The following is a 13081-nucleotide window of genomic DNA, read 5'->3' as shown; positions in this document are numbered from 1 at the left end:
TCCCCATCCCCCGCGGCAACGAACGATGGCTGAAGCACTTTCACACAGGTAGGAAGATGGTTTATTTAATCTTTTCTTTGCTTATAAATGTTTATTCAGGTTGGATTTATTTGTATAATATTTGTAGAAGTATAAATAAGGATTTATTGTAGAATTTAATGACTTCCCTTCCCCCCCCCCCCCACCTCGTTCTGGACGCCTAATTTGTAACCTGCGCCTTTTTAATGTGTAGAACAGGTTTTTTCAGTTCTACAAAAATCTTCACTTGTTCCATTCTACTTTAGTTTGGAGTACGTTTTCACTCTGGAAACTTTGAAATCAGGCGTCAGTGGCCGGACACGCCCCCTTTTGAAGAAAAAATTCTGCTCCAAAGTAGAACTGTTCTAACTCACTAGAACTGCAGAAAAAAAAATGTGGAGAATTGCGATTTCTAAGATAGTCCGTTCTCCACCAGTTGCACCTAAAAATCAGGCGCAAATCATGTGGAAACTTGGGCCCATGAAAAGGAAGAGTGCTAAAGTAAATATTGGTCTCTTAGAGGATGAGACTGGGAAATTAATAATGGGGATCAGGGAAATGGCAGAAACGTTGAAGAAATATTTTGGATCGGTCTTACTGCACAAGATAAAAGCTCACGGGATTGGGGGTAATATATTAGCATGGATAGCAGATTGGCTAACTAACAGAAAACAAAGTCGGGATAAATGGGTCATTTTCCGGTTGGCAAACAATAACTAGTGGGGTGCCACTGGGATCGGTGCTTGGGTCTCAACTATGTACAATTTATATCAATGACTTGGATGAAGTGTAATGTAGCCAAGTTTGCTGATGATACAAAGATGGGTGGGAAAGACATAACAAATTTTCAAAGGGATATAGACAGGCTAATTGAGTGGGTAAAAATTTGGCAGATTGAGTATAATGTGGGAAAGTGTGCGGTTACCCACTTTGGCAGAAATAATAGAAAAGCAAATTATAAGTTAAATGGAGAGAAAATACAAAATGCTGCAGTACAGAGGGAGCTGGGGGTCCTTGTGCATGAAACGCAAAAAGTTAGTATATAAGTATAGCAAGTAATCAGGAAGACAAATGGAATGTTGGCCTTTATTGTAAAGGGGATAGAGTATAAAAGCAGAGAAGTCTTGCTACAGGGTATTGATGAGCCCACAACTAGAGTACTGTGTGCAGCTTTGGTCTCCTTATATGTGAGTGATATACTTGCATTGGAGGCAGTTCAGAGAAGGTTCACTAAGTTGATTTCTGAGATGAAGGGGTTGACTTATTGAGGAAAGATTGAGCAGGTTGGGCCTATACTCATTGGAGTTTAGAAGAATGTGAGGTGATCTTATTGAAACATACAGTGCCGTTCTGACATGGTTGGTTCCATTGACTGCCATGAAGTCCTGGAATTCAGTGCTTGTGAAGCATGGGCCATTGTCGCTGACCAAGACATCCCGTCGACCATGGGCGGAGAACATTGCCCGTAGACTTTCTGCCGTGGCAGAGGATGTGCTTGAATTTAAAATGGCACACTCAATCCATTTGGAGTAGGTGTCGACTACAACCAAAAACATTTTTCCCATGAAAGGACCGGAGTAGTCCACATGGATGCGTGGCCATGGCTTGGCGGGCCAGGACCCCCCCTAAGGGGGGCTTCCCTGGGTGCGTTGCCCAGCTGAGCACACGTGTTGCACCTGCGAACACAAAGTTCCAGGTCTGCATCTATTCCTGGCCACCAAACATGTGACCTGTCAATTGCTTTCATCATGACAATGCCCGGGTGCTCATTGTGAAGTTCTCTGATAAACACCTCTCTGCCCATCTGGGGTATGACTACTCGGTTTCCCCACAGTAGGTAATCGGCCTGAATCGAGAGTTCATCCTTGCACCTATGAAACGGTTTAAATTCCTCAGGGCATGCCCCATAAGTGGCTGACCAGTCCCCATTCAGGACACATTTCTTAACTAAAGACAGTAGCGGGTTTTTATTTGTCCAGACTTTAATCTGATGGGCTGTCACAGGTGAGCCTTCGCTTTCGAAAGCTTCAACAGCCATGACCATCTCAGCATCATGCTCAGTTGCCCAGAGTGGTGGCTAGTGGGAGCCTGCTGAGTGCATCGGCGCTGTTTTCAGTGCCCGGTCTGTGCCGAATTGTGTAGTCATAGGTGGCTAACGTGAGTGCCCACCTCTGTATGCAGGCCGATGCATTCGCATTTATGGCCTTGTTGTCGGCCAAAAGGGACGTTAGGGGTTTGTGATCTGTCTCCAGCTCAAATTTCCTGCCAAACAGGTACTGGTGCATTTTTTTTTAAAACTGCATATACACATGCTAGCGCTTCCTTTTCTACCATCCCGTAGCCCCATTCTGTCTGGGACAGAGTTCGGAGGCATAAGCTACCGGCTGTAACGGACGATTGGCATTTACATGCTGCAACACACACCCGACCCCACAGGACGACACATCGCACGTTAAAACAAGTTTCTTACACGGGTCATATAATGTTAACAGTTTGTTGGAGCATAACAAATTGCATGCTCTATCAAAAGCCCTTTCCTGGCTGTCCCCCCAGACCCAATCGCGACCTTTGCGTAGGAGCACGTGTAGCGGCTCCAACAGCGTGCTCAATTTGGGAAGAAAGTTACCAAAATAGTTCAGGAGCCCCAGGGACGAACGCAGCTCCGTCGTGTTACGTGGTCTGGGTGCTCTCTGGATCGCTTCCGTTTTGGACGCAGTAAGTCTGATCCTGTCTGCTGCTACCCCATCCCCAGGAATTCTACCTCTGGAGCTAAGAAGACGCACTTCGCCTTTTTCAGTCGCAGCCCTACCCGGTCCAGTCTGCGTAGCATCTCCTCCAGGTTGTGGAGGTGTTCTTCAGTATCGCAACCCGTGATGAGGATGTCGTCTTGAAAAACCACCGTCCTTGGAATTGACTTGGAGGCTTTCCAAATTTCGCTGAAAGATCGCCGAGGCTGAACGAATTCCGAATGGACATCTGTTATACTCAAACAACCCCTTGTGCGTCGTGATGGTGGTCAGCTTCTTCGACTCACTCGCCAGCTCCTGGGTCATGTAAGCTGAGGTCAGGTCCAATTTTGAAAAAAAGTTTGCCACCGGATAGCGTCGCAAAGAGGCCCTCCGCTCTCGGTAGTGGGTACTGGCCTTGGAGTGACACCCGATTGATGGTGGCCTTGTAATCGCCACATATCCTGACCGACCCATCTGCCTTGAGCACCAGCACGATTGGGCTCGCCCTGTCACTGAATTCGACTGGCGAGATGATGCCTTCCCTCAGCAGGCGGTCCAATTCGCATTCTATCTTTTCCCGCATCACATACGGCACCGCTCTGGCCTTGTGGTGTACTGGCCTGGCGTCCGGGTTTATGTGAATCACTACCTTGGCCCCCATGAAAGTGCCGATGCCGGTTTGAAATAATGATTCAAATTTGTCCAGGACCTGTGAGCATAATACTTGCTCCACATAAGAAATTGCATCGACATCACCCCATTTCCAATTCATGACAGCAAGCCAACTCCTCCCCAGTAGTGCGGGACTGTCCCCTGGGACAATCCAGAGTGGCAACCTGTTCTCCGAATCTTTGTGGGTCACGACTACCGTGGCGCTGCCTAGCACCTGAATGATCTCCTTTGTATATGTCCGCAGCTGTGCGTGAAGCGGCAATAATTTTGGCCTCCTGGCCTTGGACACCCACAACCTTTCGAACTGTTTGATACTCATCAGGGACTGTCGGGCCCCTGTGTCTAACTCCATTAATACTGGGATGCCACTGAGGAGCACTTTCATCATTATCGATGGCGTCCTGGTATATGAACTGTATATATGCTCCACATGAACTCGCTGAACTTCAGCTTCCAGCGATTTCCCCCAGTATTCATTTGGCCTCGTAGGGCTTACATCGGGCCCGTCCTCCTCGTACATCAACCTGGCTGCAGGCTTCCTGCACATACGCGCCAAGTGACTGCTGATGTTGCAGTTTCTGCAGGTATATCGGTGATACCTGCAGCTCTGGCTGGGTGTTTGCCTCCACACCTCCAGCATGAACTGGAGGCCCCGTTGTTGGAAAGAAAAGGTCCATTACGAGTCGATTGTCTCTGACTGTCTCTGTAACTGTCCTTAAGCGCACCATTAATAGGTGTTGATGGCCCCATTACTGGCCACATTGTCCATTGCGATGGTATGAATCGCCGTTCAGCTTGCCATTGTCTCTGTTGAATTCCCCCTTTGGGTTCGACTACATGCTGGGGCATGTCCGATTGCCCTTGTCTGCCAAGAGAACTGTGTGCTGCGTTAATATTGACTCCCTGGTCATTTGCCGCATTTGAGCCAAGATTTTTGTCATACATCATTCTGGTCTCTTCCTCCCGAGATAATTGTCTGGGCTATCAGAGCCGCCGCTTCAAAGGTCAAGTCTTTGGTCTCAATCAGTTTCCTGAAAACTCCAGCGTGCCCGATGCCCTCAATAAAAAAAAAGTCTCGTAGCATCTCCGCTCTGCATGCATCTGGGAACTTACATAGGCTCACCAGTCGCCGGAGATCTGCCACGAAGTCTGGAACGCTTTGCCCTTCTCGCCGCCAGTGTGTGTAAAACTGGTGTCTCGCCATGTGCATGCTGCTCGCCGGTTTAAGGTGTTCCCTGATCAACTTACTGAGCTCTTCGAACGTCTTGTCCGCCAGCTTCTCTGGCACTAGAAGGTCCTTCATCAGGGAGTACGTTCTGGATCCACAAACTGTCAGGAGATGAGCCCTGCGTTTGTCAGCCGAATCCTGTCCCAACCATTCCTTAGTGACAAAACTTTGCTGCAGTCGCTCAATAAAGTCGTCCCAATCATCACCAACACAGTACCTCTCTTCTGTGCTGCTCGTGGCCATGCTTGCGTGATTTAAATCCCAGTTTCTCGTCACCAGTGATATATCCTTACTATACAGTATAAATGCACACGAGGCCCATACTTGAGAGAAGGTCACTCTGTGACCAGTTACCTTTATTACCAAGACCTCAAGTGATGAAGGTGGGTGGAGCTTCCCCTTTTATACCTGAAAGTCCAGATTAGGAGTGTCTCCCACAAGTTTGCCCCTTGTGGTCAATGTTCTCAAGGTGTACAACTTAGGTCAGCTTATACATGGGTTACAATGATAGTTGAATACATGACAAAGGTCATCCCAAATATATAGAATATTGGTGCCCTTAGCCTCTCTCAAATAATGTAATTGTATTACTGAATTTTTGAAGAATTCATGTGCATTATTGGGTTCTGGTAGAAAACAGATTAACAGACCACGTGCTGCTTGATTACAAGGTACCCCCAGGTCCATGCAGGAACATACACTGAAGGTCCTGCACAACTATATAGTTGTAGATATACAAGTATAATAACTACCGATCTCTCAGTCTTGAAAATTTCAATTGACCCAGCATCTGCAGCCTTTTGGGAGAGAGTTTTACAGATTTCTACTGCCCGATGTATGAACAAGTTAACAAGGAGCTGAATGCCAAAGGCAAGAGTAGATGCACTTGGCACCTAAGAGAAGGCCCACCACTCTCTCGCCGGGCAACTACGGACAGGCAATAAATGCAGCCTTGCCAGCATTGCTCACATCACGAGAATACCTTTTCAAAAACTTTTTTAGGTACAGCATTACAATGAATAAGCCTTAAATTAAGGCAGCCACAGGGTAATGACATCATCATAGGCAGTCCCTCGAATGAGGATGACTTGCTTCCACACCAAAAGGGATGAGTTCATAGATGTTTCGATAGGTAATGACATATGGCACTATGTAAAACCACTTGAAAGCTATAACTTTGTCCTTTCAGATAACCGGTCCATCAATCAAAGTTCTACCACAAAGAAAAAGATCAGTAAGTTGCTAAAATATTTTTTTCAGTAGACGCAGCTTTGGCCCTTAGCCATACTATGAAAGATTTCATGATGCGTCGAGATCATCTACTGTACAATAACCAAGAATCACACTAACTAGCTGAATGAAGAACCATAGAATCATGGAAGTTGAACAGAACTCATCATGCCTGTATAGGCTTTGAGTCATGCCAAACTGATCCCACTGCCCTGTGCTCTGCCCATTGCCCTGTATCTTCCCCCGCTTCAAATATTTAACCAATTTCCCCTAAAAAGGTGCAATTGTCTCTGCCTCAACCGCTCTGTGGCAAAGCATTCAAACAACCCTGGCCACACAAACTTCATTATTTTATACATTTAACGAACTTCATTTCAATCGCATGTCTTACAGCGGTGATGGAAATCATTTTTTCAAGCCTTTAGACTTTCTTGCCAAATAATCTGCTACTGTGGATTGCCAGAGGTGTATAGCCAGGAAGGGGAGAGAATAAGAGGGAGGAAGGTGAATACAAGATGGGATGAAGATCGAAGTAATCAGCAATTCAAAGTAAAATGTTCATCTTCATGCCAGTTCCAGCAGCTTCTAAATAATTACCAAAGCTATTTTGTTATCTTATTTATAAGCTCGCACAGAACGGGTGGAATTTACCGTTGCAAGAATGCAGATTTTAATGCTTGAATTTTTCTCAGTCTAAGACTCTTGAATGAAACACAATCACATATATAAGAATTAGATGACTTCACATTCTAAGAACATCCCCTAAATGTCACTTCATTGCAATCCAAAACATTCACAGAAAAAAAAAGACTGAACATCTTACACACACTTAAACCAATCAAAAATAAAAACGAGAAAGTTGAAGGTAACTATGCTCAAGCACTATTAATGGTACGTACTAATCATCACATTTAAAAATATTTCTGCTCATTCATATTAATAAATGTCCTCTGTAGAAGTGACTTAAGGGGCATGTTTGTACAATAATGTGGAGATTTATATAGGGACCCTTGTGGAAACACTAAATGTGAACTTTTCATAATTTATACTTGTATGAGAAATCATGAGAGAAAAAAATTAAATAAATGAAATCTGCAGAGAGGTATTTAGCAATTCACGGTGTCATAAGAATATAAGAAATAGGAGCAGGAGTAGGCCCTTTGGCCTCTCAATCTTGCTCCGCTATTCACTAAGATCATGGCTGATCTGATCATGGACTCAGCTCCATTTCCCTGCCCACTCCCCATAACCCTTTACTTACTTATCGCTCAAAAATCCGTCTATCTACGCCTTAAATATATTCAATGACCCAACCTCCACAGCTCTCTGGGGCAGAGAATGCCATAGATTTACAACCCTCAGAAGAAATTCCTTCTCATCTAACTTAAAAGGGAAACCCCTTATTCTGAAACTATGCCCCCTAGTTTTAGATTCCCCCAGGAGTGGAAACATCCTCTCTGTGTCTACCTTGTCGAGCCCCCTCATTATCTATGTTTCAATAAGATCATCTCTCATTCTTCTCAACTCCAATGAGTATAGGCCCAACCTACTCAACCTATCTTCATAAGTCAAACCCTTCATCTCATGAATTAACCTAGTGAACCTACTCTGAACTGCCTCCAATGCAAGTATATCCCTCCTTAAATAAGGAGACCAAAACTATATTCAGTACTCTAGGTGTGGCCTCACCAATACCCTGTACACTTTTAGCAGGACTTCTCTGCTTTTATATTCCATTCCTCTTGCAATAAAGGCCAACATTCCATTTGCTTTCCTGATTACTTACTGTACCTGCATACTAACTTTTTGTGTTTCATGCATAAGGATCCCCAGGTCCCTCTTTACTAAAGCATTTTGTAATTTTTCTTCATTTAAATAATAAATTAGCAATTTTATTTTTCTGCCAAAGTGAATTACCTCACATTTTCCTACATTATACTCCAAATGCCAAATTGTTGCCCACTCACTTAGCCTATCTATATCCCTTTGCAGATTTTGTGTGTCCTCCTAACAACTTGCTTTCCCACCCATCTTTGTAGCATCAGCAAACTTAGCTACATTACCACTTCATCCAAATCATTAATATAGAGATTGTAAATAGTTGAGGCCCCAGCACTGATCCCTGTGGCATCCCACTTGTTACTGTTTGCCAACTGGAAAATTACCCATTTATCCCGACTCTCTGTTTTCTGTTATTTAGGCAATCCTCCATCCATGCTAACATATAATAACCCCCAACCCCGTGAACTTTTATCTTGCGCAGTAACCTTTTATGTGACACCTTATCGAATGCCTTCTGGAAATCTAAATACACCACATCCACTGGTTCCCCCTTATCCACCCTGCTCATTACATCCTCAAAGAACTCCAGCAAATTTGTCAAACATGATTTCCCTTTAAATTAGAACAATGATTGCACCAGACTTTCAAAAGTGTGTATACTTTTGTCGATCCCAGTCTAGGAATTCAAATTCAGAAAGTGCTCGACAAGCTGTTTGGATACTGAAACATAAACAGAAAGAACTGGGAACACACAGCAGGTCAGGTAGCATATGCGGAAAGATTAGATGAGTTAACGTTTAGGGTGCGGGTCCTTAGTTTAAAAAAAAAAATCTTGTTTTTATACTGACTCACTCCTTCTCAGCTTTATGTAACTGTTGAGGCAGGGTCATCACTCCTGAAACAATCATTGTTCATGGATTATGGATACTGCATTGATCCCTGGTTGAACTGTCTTTAATTAAATAAGAAATTTGCCAATGATTATCAAACCATTTCCTGCTCATTATGAATGAGAAATTCCGGCATGGTGTATTTTTGGCCGCTTTAGATATTCAAATTAAAAAAAAACATTTGGTCAGATAAATTTGAGCGCTCTTGATTATCCTTTGCCAGTGAGTAGCCACACACACAGTCACACACCATCTGGAACTGGAGATTCTATTTTACCTTTTTAAGTCTCCCACTCTTCGTTCCGACGAAAACCACAGAGTGATCGTTGTAGACATAAGATGCCACAGATGTCATCCGGTCCCTATCCTCTGTGAAAATTGTAATGCCTTCCACAAGTACCGAGCCCCCAAGGGGTTGGTTTATATCCAATCCACAAAAGTCATCATCAATTGGGACTGGCTGTAAGAAAGAAAACAAGGTCTCAGGTTGCAATAATTCATTCACGAGACACCCACTAAATGCAATAAATTGTAGATTGTTCTCCATTGATTTTCTGTGAAAAATTTAGAGAAAGATATCCTTTGAGAGGTCAGTGAAATGATGCAGTGCACTGATGCTACAATATGCTGTTGCATGATGTGATAGGACATAGCTTCACATTTGAAACACAACAAGTACTCAATCTCAGCAATGACAACTGGGGATGCATCAAGAAAATTCCTCAAGAGGAGAAGGAACAATATAATGCCAGATCATCACAGAACACATTCATACCCAGCCGAGCATGTGGCTCCAGATTAACAGAGGGTTAAGATCACATGATATGGCCATTTCCTTGATCAGGAATATTACTAGATCTAATTTTGTTGTTGTTTGCATATTTGTATTTTTCAGTTAGCAGGCTTTTCAGAACATCAATGTTTGTCTGCATTTGTTTTAGAGTTGCCTGCTGGTATAGAAGTACATCTTGGGCTCTGCAATATGAACAGTGATCTTTGGTTTAGGTCAACATAGTGACAATTTAAATGATTAAGACTCAACCTATTTAGATTTCTCCATGATCATGTTTTTTTAATTTTGTCCAGAACAGAATCGAAAGAATAAATGTGCATAAGTACCTAGTTTTTGCACACATACACACAAGCATCATCACCATCATCATAGGCAGTCCCTCGGAATCGAGGAAGACTTGCTTCCATTCCTAAAGTGAGTCTTTTGGTGGCTGAACAGTCCAATGAGAGAGCCATAGACCCTGTCACAGGTGGGGTAGACATTCGTCGGGGGAAGGGGGGGGGGGGGGTGGGAGTGATTTGCTTCAGGCTCCTTCCGCTGCCTGCGCCTGACCACGCATGCACCACACACAGTGATTAATATTGTGATTTTTTTTTTCCCAACTGTAGGTTTTTACAACCGGGAGCGCATGGACAGTTGAGTAGGGACAGAGCGGCTAACCATGTTTAGGTGAATAAAGTTCAGAGGTGAAATCCATACAACTTTCTGCAGACAGGAAACTACTAAACCTCAAGTTGTTTCAGGATTCAGATCAATGAGCACAAACATACTTGCTGCGTTCCAGTCAATTAATATTCCAAAAGGACATCAGATTCACTAAATTAATTTAGGGTTATGGTGGTAAAGTGGTTATGTCACTGGACTAGTAATCCAAAGTTCTGAGCTAATAATCCAGAGAACAAAAGTTTCAATCTCACCAAGGCGGTTTGAGAATTGTTGAAGTCAGTTTTTTAAAAAAATCTGGAAATATTTTTTAAAAAACTGAAATAAAATAAAAAACCTATTTGCTTTGCTCATCCAAAGATAAAGGGGACAATTTTCCACATTGCCGATTTTTGGCGCAGTTGTAGAGGTATGTCTGATTTTTTAGTGGCCGACTACACCCAAAAAAAAGTTGCAAGTTTCACTGGAATAAACTTTCATTTTGGAGCGCGCAAATTGTCTTTAAGCTCGGTGGGTGGAGCCTTCGTCAAAAAACTTTGGTTGCCAGGGTAACGAGGGACACACTGAAAGGCTGAGGCTGCAAAGTGAAACATACAAGATGCAGCAAGACATAAGCAATTGTAGAGCCCCAGTGTCGCTGCTATCCCAGGCCGAAAGGCCCCCCGCCCCAGTGCCGGCCAAAAGGCCACCCCCGTGGCTCCTTTCCTGGGCCCAAATGGGCCCCCCCCCCCACCCCGTTGCCATCCCGGACCAAATGACCCCCACCCCCAGTGCCGGTTCTATCCCAGGCCAAAAGGCCCCCCTGCCCCAGTGTCTTCTTCCTTCCTCCAAAACCTAATTCAGCTTCGCTAAAACAATGGCGTCTTCTCGGCGGCGATTTTCCCAAATTCAGGTAAGGTTTTTCAGAACGGTACACTACGCCGTTTTTCAAAAAAATCCTCGGCCAAATTCACTTAAATGGCCAGAAATGGCATAGCCGGTAGCTGGCACCCCCCTAGTGACGTCAAGAAATCGGTAACTAAAATAAAATAGCCCTAAGTCGTTTACGATAGTTTGTGCAAAAAATACCAGCGTACAGCAAAAAAAACAGCGCAGAATGGTGGTGAAAATTCAGCCCAAAGTATTGCATTTCCATAGTGCCTTTTACAAACTCAGTTCGTCCCAAAGCGCTTTACAGCGGACAAAGTACTTTTTGAAGGGTACACACTGTTGTAATGCAGGAAACACAGCAGCCAATTTGCGCACAGCAAGCTCCCAAAAACAACAATGTGCCAATGACCAGATAATCTGTTTTTGTGAGGTTGGCTGAGGGATAAACATCGGCAAATAGGTATGAGTTGCTTTTCAACAAGGTTTGAGTCAGTAACAGAAATCTTTCAATGGGGAGGCGGGGAAAGACCTACCGCATGGGTACAGCGGACATCCTTTCCGAGCAACCAGTTCAGTTCCAGATTTCCTTCACCACGGTAACATGACTGCAGTCTGTCCTTTATCTGTTGATTAATATATTTCACAACAAACACACAGAGTGCTGACTCATCCGGTGGGTGCTTATACTGCTTCTGACCTTTGGAGAATATGGTGAACAAAACATCATCAGCTGTGGAAATGTTTAAAGATTTTGCCAAAACGCTTCCTGGTTTAGACAAGTAGGCAGCTTGCAATAGACGGTATTCAATTCCATTCTTCACACAGCCTACAGGGAGTGAAACATAGGAATGAAACTTGGGATCTTCCTTGCACAATCGCACGATTCTGGAGGTGTAGAACTGATCATTTGTTGACCCAGTGACTCCTTCTGTTTCGGGCTGCACAGTTAAGAAATATACAAAATTTCCATTGCTAAAACCATATATGTAAAATATGTCAAAGTGAGACACCATAGCCAGGGTGTCCGAGGGGATTTTAATCAACGAAGCAACAAAGTCACTATGCAACACATAATCAAACATAGCAGAAGATTCAGGATCCTGCGGCAATTTTCTACTCGAAATAGTGGGAAAATAGTCTTGTTTGCCATCCACCGCAGTGCCGATAAAGAGTTTGCTGTCCGACCCCTCAGATGAGACAATTACACCATACATTGTTCCCGTTTCATTAACACTAGACAAGTAGTGTTCCTTCTTGTGTGAGGGTTCTACCAATATAAAGAGGTCATCCAGTCGCAGGAGCTTACAGACTCCCTGAAAGAGACTCCCACAGGCCAGCAACCTATTCTCAGAGTAATCAATAAGCAGCAATTTGTTGACATTGTTAGTCAGTGTTAGGGGTTCATTACAGGGCTGAACAATGAGCGGAGGATAGCAGGATTTGTTGTCTTCTTCTGGGCCGGTATTGTGCGACAACAAGTGTGTTAAATTGCTTGATAGTTTGTAAATCCGATTGACGGCTCCAACATAAACATTCCCGGTTATACTATGGACGGCCAAGTGGTTGAACGTCCGGTCCCGATTTCTGACGGGAAAGCTGACGTATTCCTTGCTGCTCCATGAGGAATGTGAGAGGAAAATGATGATGAGGAGGGCGAGAGGAACCATGCAGTTCGGCATCTTGGGGCAACCTTTTCTCGGCTTCATTGCAGAAAGTACTTCATTCCAGTCTGTACCAAAGCTTAGATGTTTACATGGCTCTGAAAGGCAAACAACACGATTAGTTATGCTGGAAACTTCTGACCAAATGCATCATGTTGCACTTGACTACATTGAAAGACATCTGCCAGGCAAGGAACCATTGCTCTATTATGTCTAAATTTGCCTGCAAACTTCTTGATTTTCATCCAACTGCCACACATAGCTTTGTGTCATCTGCAGACTTGCAAATCATTCCCCCGAATCTTTCAACCAGGTCATTAATAAAGATGGAGTGCAATGTTTCAACATAGATCCTGCTGGACGTGAGGAAGTTGGAGAGATACTTTTCCAGAAATCATGCTGTGATTCTGTAATAGTCCTTTCTCTTTGAAGATGAACATGCAACACATCTTCAATAATCCAGCAATTTACCGATAACTAAGGCTAAACTAATATTCCTATAGTTTCCTGGATCTGACATTATATTTAAAAATAGCAGACACAAT

At 43.8% G+C, this 13081-nt stretch overlaps 1 protein-coding gene across 4 annotated transcripts in view; it reads right to left on the bottom strand.

The window, feature by feature from the left end:
• plxna2 (plexin A2) overlaps positions 1–12621 on the bottom strand; it is a 513884-nt gene extending 501263 nt beyond the window's left edge. For 2 of the 4 annotated variants that reach the window (XM_070859433.1, XM_070859434.1), the window contains exons 1-2: positions 11409–12621; positions 8827–9009 (exon numbers count right to left, since the gene is read on the bottom strand). In XM_070859433.1, coding sequence (XP_070715534.1) covers positions 8827–9009; positions 11409–12581 — 1356 coding nt within the window. In that variant the 5' untranslated portion in view covers positions 12582–12621. Of the gene's footprint in view, positions 1–4663; positions 4684–8826; positions 9010–11404 lie in introns of all 4 variants that reach the window. The other 2 variants (XM_070859436.1, XM_070859435.1) reach the window with 2 other exon arrangements.
• Between the last annotated feature and the right edge of the window lie 460 nt (positions 12622–13081).

Source organism: Pristiophorus japonicus, chromosome 17, assembly GCF_044704955.1.
Source record: "Pristiophorus japonicus isolate sPriJap1 chromosome 17, sPriJap1.hap1, whole genome shotgun sequence".
NCBI classification, from domain to species: domain Eukaryota; kingdom Metazoa; phylum Chordata; class Chondrichthyes; family Pristiophoridae; genus Pristiophorus; species Pristiophorus japonicus.
This window is presented reverse-complemented; position numbering and strand designations above follow the sequence as displayed.